The sequence below is a fragment of the Xyrauchen texanus genome, chromosome 2, assembly GCF_025860055.1.
Source record: "Xyrauchen texanus isolate HMW12.3.18 chromosome 2, RBS_HiC_50CHRs, whole genome shotgun sequence".
NCBI classification, from domain to species: domain Eukaryota; kingdom Metazoa; phylum Chordata; class Actinopteri; order Cypriniformes; family Catostomidae; genus Xyrauchen; species Xyrauchen texanus.
In genome coordinates this window covers 28301736-28325833 of record NC_068277.1, presented here as the reverse complement: position 1 = coordinate 28325833, position 24098 = coordinate 28301736, and the positions used below count along the sequence as shown (strand labels likewise).

Below are 24098 nucleotides of genomic sequence, written 5' to 3'. Positions count from 1 at the left end.
GGTCAAGGATCTGCCGCTGAGACTCGACCCTCCTCCTCCTCCACACAATTCAGCAGAGCCACACCTCTAAACCACTCACACATGAAACCCAGCGTGCTCTTTCATGTCCTCGAACAGAGAAATAATACGTTTAAATGCTCTATTACAATTCACGTTCAGTGTTTGTTGCTTCTTAAAGGTGCACTCGGTAAATTCTTTCCTCATTTAAAAAGTTTTAATTATAAAGTAATTAATAGTAATTTTGAAGCATATTTATACAATCGTAACCAATCGTGTTAGATGAAGAGTTCAGTCATATCAGTTACCTTATAAAAGCTCTTTTATGGGGCAGCCTCATGGCTGGTCACGTTAGCATCATGTAGCTAGCTGAATACTAGGCTACTTGCTTAATCTCAGTAGCTGCACTGTTACTGGACATTTTCATGGATTAAATTAACCCTGGTTAACACGCACAGTGAATTTCTACAATGGAACTGGTAACTTAAAGCTACCGTTTCAATGATGCATCATCCAGGACACTACAAATCAATGTAAGCTAATATAAGCTACGTTGATGTACTTCAAGAAATTACATTGTGTACTTTTAACTATCTTACCAAGGAAGATTCTTTACTTGTTTTTTAATACATGAATGTTTAAAACCTAAAGGCGCACTCAGTAATTTTTTATTTATGTTGTTCAGTCGTCTTGGACTTACTCTGACTCCTAGTGGTATGGATGTACCATCATACAAAGACAATAATTTTCAGTTACCAGTGTAAAAATTCACTAATCACAGTCAGCCAAGATTGATTTCATCCATTAGTTAAATTGTCTGTGGAGGAGAGGGTGTGGCCGAGCGCCCGTCTGGGGAGAGAGAGAAAGCAGTATGGACATCCACCTGAGATGAATTGTGACTTAATTGCCATCTCTGTTCACAGTGAGAGTCGGGGAGATAAAAGATGTCCAGTTTACAGAAAGAGAGAGAGACCAGAGTCTTCATGTCTGTTCCCCGAGCGAGCGAGGGAGAGTTTAGTTGAGTGACGCTGAAAACTGATTTCTGGCTATTTGTTAATAAAACTCCCACTCCCTCCTTTGTCTGCCCAACATGAACCTTTATCACACTAGTGGTGGCAGCTTCCCCACCTGATAGGAAGAATGGGTAGAGCCGAGTGAGAAAACAGGAGGGTTAATACACCCCCGAGGCACCAGTCTAGGGGGATTGTTCAACCGTTTCCAGGGGAATGGGATAGGTCAGAAGGAAGGTGGGGAGGGATAACAGAGAGAGAAAGCGGGCACGCAGGCCCCCAGGTACAGCGCTAAATGGTCCTCCGCCAACTGTACTGCTTCATCCAGCAATGCTGGGCGGTGGCACTGGACCCACTCCGCTGATCCTTTCGGTAATCAGGAGATGAATTGTTCCAGCACCACATGATCGATGACATGCCTGACGTCGCTGGGCTCTTCAGCCATCACCCACCGACGACGGCAGACATCACAGAGATGTTGTTTCAAAGACAAAAGGGTGGCCGACTTTGCTCAGCATCAGGGACCAGAACCGCTGGTAATGCTCTTCTGGATCCGCTGCAGGATGGCTTTCTTCTACTCTGGGTAACTCAGGAGGTTGTCGATCGGGAGCTGTTGGGTCTCCCTGGTCAGCAGAGGCCAGTTTCCACAGTTCACGTGAATCCGTTTTATTTACAATTATCCAGAAATCACTTTTCAGCATCATTCAATTAAAAAGTCCACATTTTAGTTTCACTCAACAAAATTCTCTCTCTCTCTTTCTGTGGACTGGCCATTTGTTATCTCCCCTGACTCTCACTGTGAACATAGAGATGGCAATTTGTCACAATTCATCTCAGGTGGATGTCCTTGCCACTTTGTCTCTCCCCAGATGGGCGCTCGACCACGCCGTCACCTCCACTGTGTACAATTACAGAGCAATTACTGAGATTAAGTGAGTAGTATTCAGCTGGTCGTGTGATCCTAACATGGCAACCTCCATGAGGACACTGTCTCCATGTAGAATAAAACAGCTTTTATAAGGTAAATTATATGACTGGAGTCTTAATCATCCAGTATGTGAGTGGTCATGATTTTATACATATGTTTGAATGATGCGTCTTCCAGGACACTACAAATCACAAATATGTTGTGTGAAAGTTTTCCTCATTAAAATAGTTTTACTCCAAAAACAAAAAAAACATCAATAGTAAACATATGTTTTTGGAGCAAAACTATTTTAATGAGGAAAACTTTACTGACTGCACCTTTAACTGTGTAGCCAGCAAGATATCTGCCCTGATAGCACATGTACATCACCCAGATGTCAATTTAATGTGTGTACATTTATCTGGAAGATGTTTGCTCATTGCAATATGTCTATAAGACCTCCAGCAGATGTTTTTTTAAATGTTTATGATTTAGAATGTACATAAATCTGCTCTTTTAAAGCTTTGTATCAAATGTTAATTTGAATGCAATGCTTTCCAGGTGAAATGCTTTTAAACAGACATCCAAGAGATGTATGTGTGCTATTTGGGTGGTTTCAGTATTATATAGTAGCCTTCTACTGAAACGAGACACCATAAGTTGATTGAGTGAAAGTGTTGGTTCAGTAAGTTTAAATGGGACTCCCAAAAGCAGATATTATTTTAAATTAAGGAGAGAAATTCACTTTACTGCTCAAAGGAAATTACATGGGATTAGAGGTAGATCAGCAACAAGCGCTAGAGCTGAGCTCAGGCATCCATGAAATCTCTAGTGAAGTTACATAAGACTGACATCAAATGGAGTCTAATACTTCTAATGAGCATTGATGCTCTTAGTCAAGAGACGAGAGCAATTTTGATGTATTACTTGCTTAAGCAATGTGCTTATCGTACTTGTCAAAAGGATATTTTGAAAAATTTTAGTTTTAGTAATTTCTTTTTCTTAGTAATGTTCTCCTGTAAGAACATTATTTTGAATCACTGACCCATCTATTATTGAGCAGCCAGACAGAGATTGAAAGTTCAAATGTTGCTTTGTTCCATTAGTATTCATTCACAGATCCCTTAGACCTCGCCCTGTTTGCGCAGAAATAATAGAACCCATGGCGTGAAGAATTTGTGTAAATATATAAACACCGTTTCATCTATAAAGATGGGGGGTCTTGTACAATTCTGCATGTTGTAGATTCTTAAAGTTTGAACAGAAGAATATAGCATCTATCCCTGCCATCTCCTAGCTTTTCTAGGTAACCAGTAACCATTCTGTCTACTCTACAAATGAGAAATGAGAGAGCTGTGTTGTGTGCACAATGCACTGTATTGCACCTTAAAAGTGACTTGTTGTTCAAAACAAAATGAACTTTTTTAGGGCAAAAAGTTTAATAAATGTAGCTATGTTTCACAGAACTCATATATGCTGTTGTTGTGATGTTAGATTTAGTTGCTGGAGAGTTGTGAGTGTCTGGAGCTGGTGTGCGTAAAACTGTCTTCGGTGCATGAATTTGGGGGGGCGTAGCTTCCAAATGAAGGGAGGGGTGTGTTAGTCTTGGCAGTTGATTTCAAATATCAACAGTGTTTCTCAGGAATCACCGAGTGCACCTTAAGTCTTTTTTTCTTTTTCTTTTTTTTGCTTTAAATTCTCCTCCCTACTCAGTTGGTGGCAATTTGCACACAGAATGTGAATCACCAATATCAAAAGAAGAATAATGTGAAGGTGAAAGTGGAGCTTGATAGTGAAAAAGGAATGTAACAAAGGTACAGGTTGGGCAAATAAAGGAGGAAGCGGGAACCGGTTTCCACAGTTCACGTGAGTCTGCTTTATTCACAAATAACCAGCAATCGCTGTACAGCTTCACTCAAAACATAGATGGCTTTTAGCATCATTCAAGTAAACAGTCCGCTTTTCAGCTTCACACTATGCAAGACTCTCTCTCAGGGGTCAGACACAAAGACTCTGGTCTGTCTGTCTGTCTCTTTCTCTCTCACTGTGAACTGGCCGTCTTTTTATCTCCCCCAACTCTTACCGTGAACATAGAGATGGTAATTAGTCATCTCTATACAAGGACTTAAATATTGATCTGTTTCTCACATTTCTTCAGAGGATATACCACTGGAGTCTTATGAATTACTTTTATGGTGCCTTTATGTGCTTTTGGAGATTCAAAGTTTTGCTACTCATTCATTTGCATTGTGTGGGCTGACAGAAATGAGATATTCTTTTAAAAATGTTCATTTGTGTTCAGCAGTAGAAAGAAAGTCATACACATCTGGTATGACATGAGGGTGAGTAAACAATGAGGTAATTTTCATTTTTGGGTGAACTATTTCTTTAAGTGAACTTATATTGTACATTTGTGTGCCCCTAAATAAACTATGCTGCAATAATTAGTAATGTGTTGTTTTACATAAATCTCTCTCTGGATGTAATTCAAATACTTAGCTAGATGGAGGAGTTCTGCCAATCAATCAAATGTGGTTTGGTGTATGAAACATTGATAGAATCAACCAGATAAAAGCTTAAACAGCTGAGAGACCAAATGCATTCAGCAGACATCCAAAATATTCTAGACATACTCTCCATCTTGCACTCTGTTAGTGTATGCCAAACCTCTCTTTCTCTCTACAATCTTTTTTTGTACTGTTATGATAGTGATTTGACACAAAATACTAATATAACCCGAGCTAGGTCACAACACTGAGCATTACAGCTGCGCCGCTGGTCTGTCTCCCAGTGCATGGTGTGAACAATCTGAGTAATCACAAGGCTGGCATTCCCAGGCTCTGAGACCTGACTGGTGAATGAAGTGTTGACGTCAGAGTGACCAACAGTCCATATAAATAAATAAACGCTGGCCCCAACCAGCTAAGTGGACCACCCAAAACCACCCTAGTCTGGACACTATCATAAGTCCTAAATTTTTTAGGACTTATGACACTATCATAAGTCCTAAAAACAGATTGTTGATATGACATTTAATTGTATGTATGTGCAAGTAAGTAAAGAATGTTCTTATACAAGGAGAGTGACCTTTATAACAACATGTCAAAATATGTTTAATAGGATCATCCTAATGTCCTTGAAACTAATTATATGCATACCTAAAATTTGTTGGTGTTTTGGAGTAAACATAATGCTGTGTGGGGTGTGTGGGGTGGTGTGGGGTGGTATTCGCAATGGGACTCTAAAGCCAATTCTGTAGGCCTATCATCTAGTTATTTTCTATTAAGAGGAGTATGAACCGGTGTCTCATTAAATTTGCTTTAATGTGTAGAGATTGTGCACTAGGGATCGTTACATTACCTCATCTCATGGTAACAAAGCAGGAACCAAGTGAGGGAAAGAGTGAAGGAGAAACATGTGGAGAGCAAATAGGAGATCAAGGGAGAAACTAGAGACTATGTGCACCAATGTGTTTGTGTGTGAGTGAAAGAGAGAGAGGCCGATTAATCAAGAAGAAAAAATGCTGTGCCCCCACTGACACAAGTGGAAACAGAACTGCTATTTTTAACAATATGCCCTAATTATGCTCTAAACATTTTCCCCCACTTTCCTAACTGGAGAAACCCCAGGAAGCTCAAACCTGGCTGGGAGGTTCGTCAAGTCCTGCCACTACAAAAGTACAACCAGTGGAACAGGACCTCAGTAAGACAATAAATTAAACACTGTGCAACATGCATAAAATGGCAAACATAACAAACTACTTTTATTATTAATACTTTTTATTATTATCATTATTATGTATTATATCTTTTCCTTTAACTCAGTGTATAGGTGTGTGTAAATGTGTATGTAGGCCTATGTACTCTATATTTATTGTTAGTATGCTTTGGCAATGTAAGCTTCTTTTTTACCATACCATTTAAAGCTATTTGAATCTTAAAGTCTTAAAACTTGAGAGAGAGAGAGAGAGAGAGATGGAGAGAGAGAGATGGAGAGAAAGAGAAAATGAATGCAGGATTTTTAAGGTCAATGCCCCAATCATTCTTTCGCAGCTCAACATGAGGATTCCAGTTACTCTGTCAGCAACAGGTTAGATTTGAACAAGTCTAAACTGTAGTGCATTAGCATAACAAAACATCTTGACAGATCTCTCTGAATCTCATCTCAGTTCTGAAAAGTAGCAATGACCATAATAAAAGACCAGTGAGGACATGACGTGTTGCTCCAGACCTCACTTCTCATCATTAGTTCCACTCAGTATGCCCAGGCCTGATACTAATGAGGGTCTTGTCCAAAAACACTGGACCTGCTCTGCATGATGGGAACTGGGCTGACACAGAGCTGTCAACCTATTGCTGAATGCCACTCCATTCACATTGTATACAGGAGGTGTAGTGTTGATGAATATGGGAGAGTTTGTGTGGCCTAGATTGTGTGTGTGCATCTTCTTTTTATGATTCACTCAGCACTGAATTACAGCCAGAAACTGTGAAGCTAATCTCTCCCACTGGATCTATACACACCCCACTGTGGGTGTGGATACACACCCAGAGAAGAAGAAAGGCTGCTTTCTCACATTCAGATGTTAAGAACTGAAATGTTTAGGCTTATTCCACAGTAACCACTTGTTTATGTGTTTGTTGTGTGTGTACACATGTATTGTAGTAGACAGAGACACATTAATTCATGTGTATGTGCATATTTGTCTCAAGAACTCCATATTTAACTTCATATTTACATATGACTGTAGGTTATCCATCAGCAGATGGAAAAAGTTTTCAATTGGAAGATGTTATTTTAGTAAAGCAAAACTTTATACTGTATTATACAGTATTAGCATGTTATTAGTATAGTTAATTATTATTCATTCCTGTGTTCAGGTTAGAGTTTTAGTCATGATGACTGCTTTAGGTGCATCTTAATAGGACAAGACACTTGAAGTCTCTGTGGGGTCAAACTATCATGCACAGCTTGGAGTTTTTACTGGTCACAGATGTTAAGGGGACATGATGCAATGCAAAGAATTAAATAGCTTCATCACAGTTAGATTAGCTGTAACACTGAGCAATAACTCGCATCTCACAAAATTTCATGGGAATTGAATTCATAAGTAAAAAATTTAGCCCATGCTGATTTTTTTGTGATAAAATGTTATTTATTGATTCATCTATTAAACAAAGAAAAGAAAAACATATACAAACAGAATCAATATTTAACCCTCACTAACACCCCCCACCAACCAAGCCCAACCCCCAACAACACCCAGTGGTCACATAATTATAGACACACAAACAAACAAAAAACCAAACCAAAATATATATTTTTATAATAATCACACATCTACTACACCTCTCTCTCCAATGTCCCTCCCCAGCGCTCTCCATAAAAGCCAGATATTTACCCCATTTCCCCACAAACAAGTCTAAATTCCCCAGTTTTCTGGATGACCCCTCTTCAAAAGCTGCTACCTTGCCCATCTCAAAGCACCACTCCTGAAATGGGGCACTCCAGCCAATTGCATAATGCGAACCCTTGCATCTCAAGATGCAGACCAGATGTTTTTTAGAATCCTAGCCCACACTCCCTCCTCTAATACCAAGTTTAAATCTTTCTCCCATGAACTCTTGATAGAAGTTGAAGCTCCATCCCCCAGTCTCTGAATTAGCATGGAAAAAAACACTGATGCCTCATGACCTTTTCCAAAAGCAGTAATCACAATTCCCAGAGTATCTGCCGCTTTAGGGGGGTGTAAACTACTCCCAAAAACAGTACAGGTGATGCAACTGTAAATACCTAAAAAACTGATGTTGAATCAAACTTTCAAAGGATCTCAACACTCCACTCTCATATAGGTCACCGAGTGTAATAACCCCCTCCCGATCCACTCTGACCAGCAGAAAGGGGATTTATTAATACATAATTTGGGGTTCAGACAAATGCTCAAGGCAACATTGAAATAAATGTCTGAATTAAACACTCTAGACACTTTTTTCCACACAGAGTGCAAATGCGAGACAGCGAAGTGTAACTTAACTTCTCCGATTAGTTTGATAGAAAGGCTTTGCAATGGCGAAATAGGGGTGAGAACTTCCTGTTCAATACAAATCCAGGAGGAAGGGACCAATGAGCCAAATATCTGAGACTGAATGCATAATAATAAAACAAAATCTTGGGTTGGCCTAGCCCACAATTTTCAGTCGGCCTATGTAACTTATTGAAATGCAATTTGGGACGTTTACCATTCCAAATGAAGGACTTCGCTATGCTATCAAATTGCTTGAAATAAGAGAGGGGGACATCTTCAGGGAGGGACTGTAGCAGGTAGTTGAATTCTGGAATACAACTCATTTTAATAACACAAACCTTCCCAATCATAGATAAATGTAATGAAGCCCACCTGCCCACAAATTTTTATTGAAGGGTCAAAATTAACTCTAACTAAATCACACATTTGCTGGGAAAAAATACCCAAATACTTAATGCCCTGTTTGGGCCATTGGAAGGCTGCCACCGGGCAGCACACCATCAGTGCTTTGGACCTAAACCAATTGACTCTGTATCCTGAGAACTTAGAAAAGGAATTAATAATTCTATGGAGGCAAGGCAAAGATCTAGTGGAGTCAGAAACAAATAATACAATATCATCAGTGTAAAGCAAAAGCTTTTGTGCCACAACTCCCACCACCACCTCTAGAAAATCATCTTCCCTTCTCAAACACAAATTACTTTCTATCTTCTGTGGTAAAAGGAGATCTTCAGACAAATGTTAGCATCATTTATCATTCATTTTATTTTCTTCCATATAATGAATGGTGATTGAGTCTAACATTCTGTTTGTAATTTTCTGCTCAACTTTGTAACATCACATTGTATATTACTCTCCACTAAATGAGTACATGTAAAAGTAAATAGACTTTGCAAAGTTGAAACATCACAAATAGACAACTGTTAAACAAATATTGCCAGTTTTCTTAACATTACCTCAGTGCCTAAAACATATTTTCACCTTGGACTTTTTCATTATGTATTAGATTATCTTTGCCCTAAAGTAATCATTTTACAATCTTGTGAAACTAGAAGACTAGCAACTCCAATAGCATGCTTTAAAATTCTTATTACAGAAATGGGAGAAAATGCTTAAGGGATACACTCACAGAGCACTTTATTAGGAACACTACACTAATACTGGGAAGGGTCTCCCTTGCTCTCAAAACAGCCTCAATTCTTCATGGCATGGATTCCACAAGATGTTAAAAACATTCCTTTGAGATTCTGGTCCATTTTGGCATGATTGCATCACACAATTTCTGTAGATTTGTCAGCTGCACATTCATGCTGATAATCTCCCATGCTACCACATCCCAAAGATGTTCTATTGGATTCAGATCCGGTGACTGGGAAGGCCACTTAAGAGCACTGAACTCATTGTCATGCTCATGAAACCAGTTTTGAGATTACTTTTGCTTTGGGACATGGTGCATTATCATGTTGGAAGTAGCCATTAAAAGATGGGTAAATTGTGGTCATGAAGGGATGCCCAATCCTCAAATAGCCTGTGACATTCAAGCAATGATTTATTGGTATTAACAGGCCCAAAGAGTGCCAAGAAAACATTCCCCACACCATTACAGCACCGCCACTAGCCTGGACTGTTGACACAAGAGAGGTTGGGTCCATGGATTCATGCTGTTGGTGCCAAATTCTAACCCTAACATATGTTTGCTTCAGCAGAAATTGAGAGAAATCAAGAACTCATTAAAATAGAGGGAAATGGATTGAACTCAATACAGAAAAATCATGGAGAAAAATGCATCCATCTGAAACTGTACTGGCATGGAATCAATCTCTCAACAGGCCAATGACCCTAAACAAATACAGTGAGAGCCTTACTATCGAAAAGAAAAAGGTTAATGTCCAAAGAATGGTTCAGTCAAAGGTTAGACCTCAGTGCAATGGAGCATCTATGTAATGACTTTAAAAAATATGTTCTCACACTCTCTCTTTTTAACTGGATGGAACAATGAAATGTAAAATCTCCCCAAAAATGAATGTCGCATGGCCACTACAAATGTGCTATTACAGAATATAATATTTTTAGAATTTCCTTTATATACAATTCTCTATAGCTATAATAAACACCCCTATCTCTCTCTCTCTCTCTCTTAAAAGGGAGATATGGGAGGAGCAATCAATGCCATGTGAAATAAAAATTAGACCAGACCAACGCAGTCTGGTGCACTATCCCCAAGAACACTTTTGTCTGCAAATAGTTCGATTTTTGTTGCTCATTTACGTTGATCATGCACTAATTTACTCGCGCGAAAGGAACTCAACTCCCCAACATTTGGCCTGAACTGACCTCATGGGCTTCTTTCCAAACTGATATATAACGACAGGGCGACCTCTTCTGTAAGTGAAAGAAACTACTCAGGTTGCGCTTGATACGTATACAGAAAACTAGTGAAACAATAGCGTCCTCTAACGTCCATTATTTGTGTAATTCCTCGAATTTAAATACATTCTCCAAAACTACATTGCAAGTTGAATACAGATACTGTTTTATGATTAAAATATATAAATTCTGTGCTCTGAAATGCATGTCACTTCATTAGCTCAAACTTCGCAAATCCTGTCATATTTTTTTAAACGAATAGCATTCCATGTGTTGAAAATATTTACACAAAATCCAAAGAAATCAGGCATGTATTATTGTGGCCACAGACTTCATCTTTTACTTCTGACAGCGAGGAGGAGCCCGGGCTGTTTATTTGTTCACGTCACTCTTTCTCTCATTCCCTTCTTCCTTCCTTCCTTCCTGCCGAACACAGAGAACCAGAGACCCAGCAACAATTCAAACTAGAAAGCGACATTCAAGCCGTCCAAAGTGTTTTCTACGTATACACCCAATTTTTGGAGCGTGGTAAGTCAAACAACGGTCCGTACATTATTGCCATAGAAAGAAAAAACGAAACGAATAGAAATAAACCTGTCTATCCCAGCGAAACTCACCGATTTCTTTACAACTAGCCTCAAAAATAATGTGCACTCTGAACTGGATGCTGATATTTACATTTCCGCTTATCATCTGACATCTACATAACGATTTGCGCTCGTATTTCCGAAGGAGAAATTCAGTATCTGGGCCATTTTACAGAGCCAAAATGTCGCCTTTTCTCTTTACTTCCACGTTCTCTCGTGGCACAAACAGATGGCGTCGGGAGGGGAATGGAGGGAGTGAGAAAGAGCCGCATGGATAGAGCAGGCCACACTCGTCCTCTCCTCCCTCCAGCTCTCCAAGCTCACTGCATGACCGGTAGCAGAACTTAAAGACAGACAGGCCCATCCCAATACAGTCTCGATCAAAGTTTCTCTCTCTGAAGTTGTCCGCTTGTTTACAAGGACCAGATGCAGTTCTAACATGTAGCTTGCTGGCTAGTTAGTTTGTGTGGGATTGTCACACATCGTGACATGATATCAGGATCTGTATTCTCTTCTGCATTACTTCTCAAACGTTCTCCTTGTTAAAAGCATGATATTGAGAGAAAGCCTTCAAGGGTCAATGTTGTCAAAATATTGGTTCATTTATTGGAAAGAACATTAATGATTGTTTATTGTCAGCAGTTTGCAGTAGGTCGTTTGGAAAGTGGGATGTGCCAGTAAGGGCAAAGGATTGCAGGACATGTACAGATGACTGCTTATGTTCTCTCTACCCAGATTGGACATGTACATCTCAGATGTCTGTTTTAGATCTTTCATCTGGAAAGTATCACATTCAAATTAACATCTGCTGAACATCTTAAAACGATCAGATTTACAAACATTCAAAATGTAAGATGAAAGACATCTGCTGAATGTCTTATTGACACACGTTGACAAACAATAGGGCTGGGGATTGATACAGATTTCCCAATTCGATTCCAATTCACAGGCACCTGATTCGGTTCTGATCTCGATTAATATGAGTACATGTTTGTTACGATATTAAATTAGCTTACTTATAATATACATTCTCTCTCAGCTAATGCTCTTAATTCTGAAGAAACCTTCAAGGCAACCCTTCTAGGTACGGCCAGAAAATCTAAATTTGAGAAATGTATATTTTATCATTAGTTTTTCATCAAATTGGTAAAATGTCATCTTTTGAAAAATGTTCTAATTCAGTCTATTCCATCAATTAATGTCTGAAAATTGCATGTATTATGTTGCATATATTTTTTGTAAAAAAAAATAAAACATTTTACTTGCATAATTTGTACTATTTACAAGTATTTACATTGGTAATGTCTCTTCAAGACTAGCGGCATCACCCAGTAAGCGCATATAACCAGAGAAGACGAGTGTGGTTTCTTTAGTGCATCCATGTGTGATTAGAATTAAATGATACTTTTTTATTGTTTTTAATCAACAACTGACTGTAAAGAACAGAAAGTGTATTAAAAGCGACATTATTCAATGACATATGGATCTGTGGAGCTCGTCTTACACAGAATGTGTTCGCTAAACTTTTACTCTCAACACGCAGTGACAATATCTTGCTGCTAATAAATTCTGCGGTATACTATTCAATCACTGGTGAGTGAAATCTGAACATTTACTAGCCAGTGGCTAATCATAGACATCATTTAGTCGTGTGAAATTTGGTTGCACATGCGAGTGATTTACTTGCATTATACAGGGTTGTCACATAGATTGAAAGATCAATCTTCGGATTTTAAGAATCGAGATCGTTCAAACACAGATCGCCATGCTTTGAAAAATCTATATTTTTAACAAGCCCTAGCAAACATCGAAAATTACATCTCCCAGACACTTAATATAGACGTCTGGGTGATTTACGTGTGCTATCAGGGAAGGTTTGCCAAGATGTGAATCGCTGTGTATTTGAAAACATCCCAGAAAGCACATGTACATCTCCAAGATGTCTGTTTTAGATCTTTTCAACTGGAAAAAATCACATTCTTATCTGCTCAACATCTTAAAAAGATCAGATTTACAAACATTCTAAATCAGAAATGTCTCAAGGACATCTTATGAAGGTCTTATTGACATCCGAGAGAAAGCATCTTATTATGTATTGCAGATGAGCAAAGAACGTAAAAAATAAGTCTTCAGATGTAAACAAACACATCAAATAGACGTCTGGGTGATGTGCGTGTTCTGGCAGGGATAGTTCTTAAATTATTTGGATTTGCACATTTCAATGCACATTATCAATCACAAATTGTTGTTTGGATCTGTCATAAATTCAGGCCTAGTAAAGATTACCAGTGTAGAGATGTTTATAATTTTTTCAGGTTGCTGAGGTCACCGTTAGATGGAAACATAAGGCCATACTGTAATCTAATATACATTTATTTGTAGTGTTGTAGTCCAAAGCAGTATTGACATTGTTACCATTGTGCCACCTGAATTTTCAAACCTGTGGAATTACATTTAGGCACTATAATATTTCACCTCTGAAACTGAGCAAGACAAGCTTGATGTGGAATGTCAGTTGTGATCTTTGAAGCATTAACTATTTACCAAATGAGCTTTCCATGCTGTAGAATCTGTGAGCCCTTTCCTCTTTACCATGGACTTTCCAATAACATAATCAGTTTTTGTGTAACAATTTGGTTTCCTTATCAGGTATCTGTAGATGATGAAGAGAATCAGAATGTTTATTGTGGTCTTTATCTCCATTCTGTCTGATAGTCCAGCTTGTATAAACTTAGATACCGGAGGTGCTTTGACCAGTTCAAGTCCTGCTTATTGTTCTGCTTGCTTAAAGGAATAGTTCACCCAATCAATTCTTCAAGATTTATTTTGAAAATGGAGTTACATGTTGGTCTGTTTCTCACCCAAAATCGTATTGCTTCAGATTACATGGATAAATCTACAAGAGTCACATGAATGACATTTATTCTGCCATAATGTCCTTTTTAGCGCTTAAAATTTGAAGCCATCAACATAGATTTGTTTGTGTTCTGCAGAGGAAAGAAAGTAATGTACGAGTTTGAGATGGCATAAGGATGAGTAAATGCTGAGAGATTTATCATGTTGGGGTGAACTTTTAATTTAGTACTTCACTCTCTGTATTACTGTGGCAAATGTATGTAATGTATGTATACCATGTGCTGCATTTCTTATAAGAATAATGGACACTGTTTGCAGATCAAATTTAATTGTGCACTTCATTAGCTGACAAATAGTACACCTAGATGCAGTTTAAACTTGACTTGGCTCTAATCATTATGACTTCTTAAATTCCTTCCCATATGCAACAACTTTTTATGATATCGGTATGATATCTTGTCTCATTCTAATGTGATCTTATCATGGGATGTCTGTATGGTGCAGCATTAGGTTTGATTGACCAAGATGTTATTGGAAGCATAGTCCAGTTAATCATGTCACAAAGCTCTTTATCTGGGTATTAATCCAGCTTCATGCTATAACTGTGCTGTATTCTGAGAACCATAATAGTGGGATAGTTCACACCAAAATGAAAATCATTTACTCACCTTCATGCCTTCCCAGATGTGTATGACTTTCTTTCTTCTGCTGAACACAAACAAAGATTTTTAGGAGAAAATATCTGTTCTGTAGGTCCATACAATGCAAGTGAATGGGTATCCACATTTTGAAGCTCCAAAAGCAGATAAAGGCAGTATAAAAGTAATCCATATGACTCCAGTGGTTAAATATATATCTTTTGAAATGATAGGTGTGGGTGAGAAACAGATACATTTTTAAGTCCCTTTTTACTATCAATCTCCACGTTTTAATCTCCACTTTCTTTTGTTTTTGCTGATTCACATTTGTCGGGCATATCACCACCTACTGGGCAGGGAAGAGAATTTATAGTAAAAAATAAGTTATATTGATATGTTTCTTACCCACCTTTTTAAAATGTTTTGTATCGCGATTTTTCGTTAGTACCAGTATATCAAGCAACCCTAAAATAAGGATCTGTTTTATGGAGAAAAGGAAATGTGAAGCAGTACAAGAAACTCTGAAGCTTATTTTACAGTACGTGCATAAAATGTCTAAACATGGGCAGAGCGCATTTTATAAAAAGCCACATTTCACCACTTGTTTTTCAGAATAAAAACATTTGAAATGATAACAATGTTATAGTCTTTTTCATGTAGTCTCAGAGTTTATATATGTGGATTACCTTAATGCTAGATTATTGGTTTCTATGTAAGTTAAGTGAGTGCAATGGAAATCCAGCTATGAACTACTTCTATGGCACTTGTGTAATTGTTTAAGCTGTAAAGTGACTCGCTAACAACTGCTGTTGTATGGAAATTGGCAATCGCTATATTTTTTAAATATATTATTTTGTGTTCTGCAGAAGAAATTCATACGGGTTTGGAACAACATGAAGGTGAGTACATTATGACAATTTTCATTTTTGGGTGAACTGTTTTTTTTAAGCTCTCTAGGATGGACTTGCCAGCAATTACTGTTACAGAGTCTGTTCTTGTTTGAGTTGAATTATTAAATTATCCTTTGGCAGTGCTTTCAAATGATTAACAAACAGTTATTTACAAGACACCAACTGACAGGTACCCTGGAGCAAACTGAGATGAGGTTAAGTGTTTTTCTCAAGGATACAACTACAATTGTAATGGCACAAGATTGTAATCTCAATAGCTCACTGTTTCTGGGTAAGAACCTGTGACCTTATAGCACACCAAGTAACCAAGTCAGGTGCTGATGCCTCTGCTGTCAAAAGTTAGTCTGGATCCTTGTCAAGTAAAGGTATTTGCTGGATAGTGGATACCTATTTTGTATATCATAATTTAACTTTATATTACTGAGGCAGATGTCATCTCAGGGAGGCTTCATTTGGACGTTATTATTTCTAGAAACACACTCTTTCTCTCTCTCTCTCTCTCTCTCTCTCTCTCTCTCTCTCTCTCTCTCTCTCTCTCTCTCTCTCTCTCTCTTCATGCCCTTCCCCCATGGTTTGAATTCTCTCTCTCTCTTTCTCTTTCATTGTTTCTTTTATTGCCCCCTACCACACACACACACTCAAGCTGACTTTACTTCTTTTTTTTATGTGTGTTTTCTTTTAGTTAGTTTTTTTTAACTTTTTTAACAACATTTAAGGTTTTCCCTCCCTCACTCCCATTCCCTCTTTCAATTGTTCCCCCTTTTCTCTCTTATATATCTTTCTCTTGTTCCCCTTCAATCTCTCCCTCTCTCCTTTCTTTCTCTCTCTGTTTGACTTGCAGTCTTTCCCCTCCCTCTCCTGTTCTCTTTATCTCCTCCCCTCTCTCCCTCTATTGCTCTCTCTCCATTTGCTCTCACTCTTTTTCCTTCTTTCACCATTTGCTCTCTCACAATTCCTCCCTCCCTCTCTCCTCACTCGTGAAGTCTTCTCTCCTCCCTCATCCCTCCATTTTCTCTTCTTTCACAATCCTTCTCTCTCTCAGCCATTTTCTATGGAGGTATTTCCACTTTTCTTAAATCCCTTGCAAATCAGTATTCGCTCAAACCGCTCATTAATGAAGGAATAAGGATTAATGTAGAGCTCACAAACCGTAATAATTTATAGTGTAAGACAGATTTAAATTTCTTATAAACAATGGGCCTCATTCATGAACCGCAAGCAGAGAAGATGGGACAGTTTAAGAAACAATGGTTTTCCAGATGCTTTTCACAGAAATTGGTTCTCACATTTTATGATTGTTTACTTATTGTGCATGCATTGTTAATTTGGTTGATTTAATTTAATATTTATTTAATTGGATATCAAAGAGTTATAGAAGTTATCTGAATTATTGTCATGTTACAGTGATTACATTTGTTATTCTGCCCATGGCAAGTTTGTTTAATAATATGGTCCATGCGTTATACTTTTTGTATTACATTGCATATATACATATAAACGTGTGTGTCTATATTTATATGTGTGTGTGTGTGTGTGTGTGTGTGTGTGTGTATATATGTATATATATATATATATATATATATATATATATATATATATATATACACACACTACCATTTAAAGTTTTGGAATCAGTATGAATTTAGGTTTTTGAAAGAAAAGGATTATTTTATTCACTAAGGATGCTTTACATTGATCAAGAATTACAGTAAAGACTTTTATAATGCTACAAATGACTATTACTATTTCAATAAATGGTTTATTCTTCAAACTTTCTGTTTGCCCAAGAATCACCTTGCAGCACTGACACAGTAAGCATTTTAGCAGTCAGTTTATTTAGGTATTCAGGTGAATTTTCACTCTACGCTTTCTGTGGCAGTTAATTGGACTTTTCACTGACCTTACAATCAAAGTCTATCTCAACATCTCGAACTTAAACTCATCCATCCAAAGTACAATTTTTTTTTATTAATTTACCATTCAAGTTATTTGTTCCATTCTACTCTTTTCTTCCTTTTTGCCAGTTTCAGCTCTTGCTTTTTCTTTGAAAGTCTTCTTCACTGTTGCAGATGTAACTGGTGTTTGGTCTGTACTGGTCATTGAAGCTGCCAGTTTAGGACTTGTGAGGGGTCTGTTTCTCAAACTAGTGACTTTTTCTTCTTGTGCATCTGTGCCATTCACTTATTCTCTGTCCTGGTTAGATCCAGTTTGTTTTATTCGTTCAAGACCGCATTGCATGGAATATTCTTCATCTTTCAAAAGAACAATGGACTGATGGTTTCATGAGAAATGTGTTTATTTTTCTCATCTTGCTTATGTATTTTCATGTACTCGTTGTGTTTGCGGTCTTCATATCAAACTTAAATTTCAGATCAGGATTCTCTCATATACACTTTTGGTCTCTTCTGTTTTTACTCTTCAATTCATTAGTGCTATCTGTGTCAAGCACACATTCTCTGTTGCTTGCTGTAATGTACATATATGCCTTTATCTTCATGGCTGAGTTTACAATCTTTTGACAGCATAAAAGTGTTTTCAAACTAGTTTTGTAAGTGTATGTGAGAAAAGAATGTCTGTACGAGACAGTCAAAAAGTAAGAGTAAGAGCAAGGGACAGAGAGACCCCGTTTAAACCTGGTATTAAGATGTGTCTCTGGTGATCCGATCGCATGTGGTTAGGCAAAACAAATCACTGTTTACTCCTGGTCGCTTTAAAGGTCGCTGTTTTCTCCCGTGACCACTTGTGATTGGATTTCGAGGGGAGTGTCTGATTTCATGATGATGTACATCATTCACTATGTTAGTGTGCGACTGACTGCATGATAATAAAATGTAAAAAAGTCATAAAAGACTAAGAAAGCACAATTAACAGTGGGTAGCTGTTTTTTCCAGATGCAGTTGAAATTCAGCCTTAGCACAAACTAGGGATGTGGGATGTTACTGTTTTTGATATTTGTTTAACCGTGAGGTTTCAGGAACAGTTATCGTTTTTCGTCGGGACGTAGGTATAAAGAATGTTTACTTCAATGGAATTTCCTCAAACACTACTCAAAATATCAGCAAATAACATGCACAGTACACTATGAGCCTAAATAATACAATACATAGATCTTCAAAGGATAAAATTTCACATTAAACTCAAACAAAAATAATAAAATTGTCACTGCTTGTAAATGCTCTCTGCCCAAGCTACTTAACATTTCCGTGATGGAGCGAACGCAAGTATTGTCATGTGCGTGGTGTTACACTGCCGTTGTTAAATAGCATCTTCAGGGGTGCTTTGATTTTTAAATGGTTTAAGATCAAATGGCATTGAACTTGTCTAATTATTGTACGTAAATATGCACACCAGAGAAAAGGCAAAAACCACAGTTTTAACGTTTCAGCTTTATTGCCTGCTTACACACATAAGGAATTTGTCATGGTGACAGAAGCTTCCAGTGCAAGAGAATGCAACATGTATGTACATATATACAAACATATACATTTAAACATATATACATATAGTGTCATGAAAAATAAATCGAGAATTTACAATAGATCAATAATGTTGTTAGAATATTTTATATACACATATACAGTTATGTGTAGGTGATATAATGTATTAAAGAGGTAGAGTATGTTAAAGAATATAAATTAAATATGGATACAAGTAGGAATGTATGGATTGAAGATTACACATTGTTGTTTTCAACAAAGAAAAGTATTGGGGGCAGTTTTAACTGTTCATGAGGTGGATGGCCTGAGGGAAAAAACTGATCCTGTGCCTGGCTGTTCTGGTGCTCAGTGCTCTATATCACCGGCTAGAGGGTAACCGTTCGAAGAGGAAGTGTGCTGGGTGAGTGGGGTCAGAGTGATTTTACCAGCACTTTTCATCACTCAGCATGTGTAGAGTTCTAGTAGGGTGAGTATGGGAGTGCCAATAATCCTTTCAGCAGTCTGAACTATCCTTTGAAGTCTTCTGATGTCTGACTTGGTAGCTGAACCAAATCAGACAGTAATAGAAGTGCAGAGGACAGACTCAATGACTCCTGAGTAGAACTGTATCAGTAGCGCCTGTGGCTAAGGAAGTACAACCTCTGCTGGGCCATTTTTATGTCTACGAGTTTATGTAGGTCTCTATACAGGTCCACTTCATGTCCTGTAAGATGGTAGTGCCCAGGAACATGAATGACACCACTGCTGCCACAGTGCTGTTCAGAATGGTGAACGGGGTTAATGTTGGGGTGTTCCTCCTAAAGTCCACTATCATATCCACTGTTTTCTTTTTGGATGAGGCCGATGACTGTAGTGTAATCTACGAACTTCAGGAGCTTAACAGATGGGTCCTTGGCGATGCAGTCATTTATGCAGAGGGAGAAGAGTAGTGGGGAGAGCACACATCCCTGGGGCGTGCCAGTGCTAATTGTATATGTGCTGGAGGTTAATTTCCCCATTCTCACTAGCTGCTACTTGTCTGTCAGAAAGCTTGTGATCCACTGACTGATAGAGCCGGGAAAAGAGAGCAAGGTTAATTTAGTCCATAGTAATCAGACTAGAGATCAGGGGGATCAGTGATCAGAGAGTCCTAAAGCTGCTCTAGGCACAGAGTGATGTGCATCCTTTATTGTGGTGTAGAAATGATCCAGTGTATTTCTATCTCTGGTGGGGCATGATATGTGCTGTCTGTATTTGGGCAGTTCACGTGTGAGATGTGCCTAGTTAAAATCTCCAAGAATAATAAGTGAGTCTGGGTGTTTTTCTCCGTGACTGTGATCTGATCAGCCAGTTGTTGCAGCGCTGCATTGACACACACACACACACGCGCACACGCGGAGGAATATAAACACTCACAAGAATACATGAGGAAAACTCCCGCTGCAAGTAAAAAGGCTTACAGTTTATGAAGAGCACCTCTAAATGAAGCTGTTTGCTCAAGGAAACAATGGTGGTGGCTGTGACCTTCTGATTAACAGTTATGTGCCTTAGCCCACTACACCACCACTCCAGATGAAATGCAAGTATAATTAAGAAGAACAGTTTGCCAGTTTTTAGTGCTTTCTTTTTCTTTTACTTTCATTTTACAATGCAGTTATACACAGACGTAATGATTGAAATCAGAGACGCTCTCCTCGAAATCCAAACACAAGGGGTCAAAAGAAATGCATTTTAAGACCATGTGTAAACTGTGATGTGTCTCGCCAGTTCACTAGAGATTGGAGCGCCCAAAACGCATCTTGATACCAGGTGTATACAGAGCCTAAGTCCTTTCCCTGTTAACTCTGCAGTGTTATCCATTCTGATCAGCTGGAAGCCCGGCAGATGTAATGCGCTGTCTGGGATGGCTTCACTCAGCCAGGTTTCTGTGATGCACAATTCAACAAAATTGGTAAAGTCCTTATTTTTGTGGGAAAGAAGTAATTTGTCCATTTTGTTAGGAAGAAAGCGGAGATTTGCTAGATGGATGCTTGGCAGCGTGGTTCGAAAGCCGCTTTGTTGGAGCTAGACCACCGCGCCGGCTCGCTTCCCATGGTTGCGCCTTTTAGTGCGCGTGTACAGCACCGCAGCTCCTCTGACTAAAACATCCAAATAATCAAAAACTGGTAAAAGATTGTATGGCGTGTGCTGCCAAATATTCAGCAGCTCGTCTCTGGTAAAACTGATCGGAAATAAATGACTAAACACAGGACAAACAAACAAAAAGAGCAAAAGAACTGGAGAGCTCCATACCGAGGCGGCCATCCGCGTCAATTTCACACCATCTTAGATGTGAAAAAAGCACAAAAAATGCTCTATGCAGGTGTTTCGTGATATGTTTCTGAATGTTCTTTTTAACTTTACATGGTGTCTAAAATATGGTGTTCCTGCGTGAGACACTGCATGTGCTAAATCAAAACTTTACGTTTACAGTATATAGAAATGTTTGAACAGCCCCTTATTCACCCTATAATTGATAAACGGACCCAAAACCTGACGGTTTGTCAAAACTCGTTGAGTTCTGATTGAGTTGAAGACCTCTATTGCATGTGTAGAATAACCAAATAGTGATTATGGCATTCGAATTGTGGCACGTCGAGCAGTTAACCTAATGTCGACTATCCGTACACATCCCTAGCACAAACGCAACATTTCGAACAGAATTATCCTTTGATTTAGTGGAATACCTGAATTAACCTGAGCTTCAGATGCGTGTGCTCAACATGCATCTGTGTTGCTGCATGTTGATATCAGACACTGAAGGAGATCCTTGAAGTTTTCATGCTTATGTATGTATTTAAAAAATATATATATATATATATTTTCTGATTGGATGTTTATTTCCTTTTAAAGCCTCTCGTAACTGTCAAAGTTCAAACTCTTTAGCTTAGAGTTTGATTGACAGGTGAGGGGTGGTGCTTTACTGCTGTCCATGACACATTAAGGACAGATTAGCGTTTACACCTTAAATGTGATGAAGACACATGCGTTTTTGACTAATTCGGTTTGTGATTTTTGTTATCGATCACAAAACATTTTGCATCCCATTTACACCTGTATTTAACACTGACCACTAGTGATCGGATCCCCCGAAACATCCTAATACCAGGAGTAAACCGGGTCAGAGAGAATGAAAGAGAGGGGGGGGTGAGCGAGAGAAAAGAGCACCGTGTATGTGTGTGCTTGCTTGTGCCAAAGAGAGAGAGGGAAGTATGGGGGAGGGGAAAGCAGAGAGAGAGAGAAAGTGAAAGAGGAAAAAGAGAGCTTGCATTCAGAGAGAGAACAGGGAGAGAGAGTGTCTGTGTGCTGGTATAGAGAACACTGTACGAGAGAGAGGGGGGGCAATAGGTGAATTCGAACCTGTGACTGCCTTAAGATGAGATCTCTCAAACACCTGAAACCACAGACCAAGAAAAATGTGGTGAGTTCCCCTTGCAAATGCTAGGATGCCCTCTGAGGGCACAGTTTGTTTAGCAGGCTGTTTGTGTATGTGTGTGAACACTACACTGTGTTTTGTAGATGATGGACCAATTGGGTGCCATCAAATGGCTGACCAATTTTACAATTTATTTGACTTAAAAACAAGAAATCAGTTTTTTGTTATTTCATCAGTTCCAAAATTCATCGTAGTGTTTGTGATTACAACTAGTCTGTTCTGTGTGCTTTGTCTCTCTTACGCTCATGCACTCCTTGATTTTGTATGTCTTTCATTTTGTCAGTCTCTCCCTCCCTCTCTTTCTCTCTTTATTTTCTCTCTCTCTCTCTCTCTCTCTCTCTCTCTCTCTCTCTCTGTCTCACTCTTGCTTTTTTGCTCACTCACCCAGCCACTCTCTGCCCGTCCCTCTCCTTTTTTTCTCTCTTTCTGTTATTAACTCACTCGTTCTCTCTTTCTCCTCTTTTCCTCACCCTGCATAGTCTCTCCTGGTCTTTTTTAAAGATCTTACCTATACTTGTACACATTCTGCTCATGATCAGTTGTTTTTGCTTGGAAATACATATTGGCACAATCCTAAATATTAATTTAACTTTTGATACATGATTTGCATAACTTTAAGGTAGAGTTTGAATTTTTTTCAGGGTGTGGATCCTCAGTTAAAAGGGTCAACTTTATAAGAGAATTTGGCAAATTAAGTTAAAAGATGATCAGTTGTTTAGTTAGATATTCATAGTTTGTTAAATGGAAGCAACTGCATTTACATTTATGCACTTGGCAGACACTTTTACACTTGCAACTAGCAGTGTAAGCTATATATTTTATCAGTACATCCAATCCCTGGGAATTGAATCCATAACATTTGTGTTGCTCTACTAGTTGAGCTACAGAACTCTAGAACAAAAGTAGAAAGTGTCAGGATTTACAATTTTTATGGCATTTACATTTAATTGTTGTGTAGTAGTTAAGTGTTGAGGAGAAATGTAGCCTACAGTTTGTCCCCTGAAGTCCCGTTTAAACCATGCACACGGCCCGTTTACACCTGGTTTTAAGATGCATTTAGGATGATCTATTTGAAATTAAACGAAAGTGTAAATTGTAGTGGTCGATAGATATGTTTTTTTAATGGCCAATGCCGATATCCAGAGAGCAGGTTACAATGATACAATGTTGATATATACACACAGTAGTTCAGCAACCATGGATGGCATGTCCACGTTAGCAATCACATTTTCTCCAAAAATACAGAATTAAACCAACTGTACATTCAGTACATGGTGACTAAGACATGGTGATGTAAAAATTACAAATTTATAGGGAACTGTTGAGGAGAGACTGTTAGTATACGTGCTTTAGAGGTAAATAAATGAGCACTCCACAAGATGCTGGATTTGCTAAAGTTTGTGAGGCTTGTATTACATCTGTTTAAACGAGATATGCGCATATTTGCAGACGGTATTTGATATTAGTTTTATTGGTATTTGCCTTTTTATCATTAGACAAGACAGTTAAAAGTTACAAGTTCAACTGTTTAGGAGAGAGAGGGAGAATGAAACAGGCGAGAACTTTAACATTATGAGCTCAAACACATCTGCCGTGGTTTTGATATGCGGACAGTTTAAATGACACTGTGTTGCACACCAGTTTATTATTGTAGTAACATGATGGCACATAACAACAAAAGGAACAATGACTGGTCATTTACATGTCTCAGTCGCTTCACATGCAAGCAGGCGATTCTCTGTGCCCTCAAGAAACAAATCGGCCAAACATGAAAATTTATAATTAAAAAATTAAGAATATCGGCCTCTGCGATATATCGGTAGACCACTAAATTGGTTCCAAAAAGTTTTGACATTTAACCACTTCAACCACATTCTGAGGTAGTTCATAACACATGTCACCAGAGTTT

General features: G+C 38.4%; 1 protein-coding gene across 4 annotated transcripts in view; it reads left to right on the top strand.

Moving 5' to 3' along the window:
• The first annotated feature begins 3705 nt into the window (after positions 1-3705).
• znf710b (zinc finger protein 710b) overlaps positions 3706-24098 on the top strand; it is a 36863-nt gene continuing 16470 nt past the window's right edge. The window contains exons 1-2 of one of the 4 annotated variants that reach the window (XM_052151788.1): positions 10730-10834; positions 15254-15286. In XM_052151788.1, coding sequence (XP_052007748.1) covers positions 15281-15286 — 6 coding nt within the window. In that variant the 5' untranslated portion in view covers positions 10730-10834; positions 15254-15280. Of the gene's footprint in view, positions 3781-10726; positions 10835-15253; positions 15287-22042; positions 22175-24098 lie in introns of those variants that run through there. The other 3 variants (XM_052151805.1, XM_052151796.1, XM_052151786.1) reach the window with 3 other exon arrangements.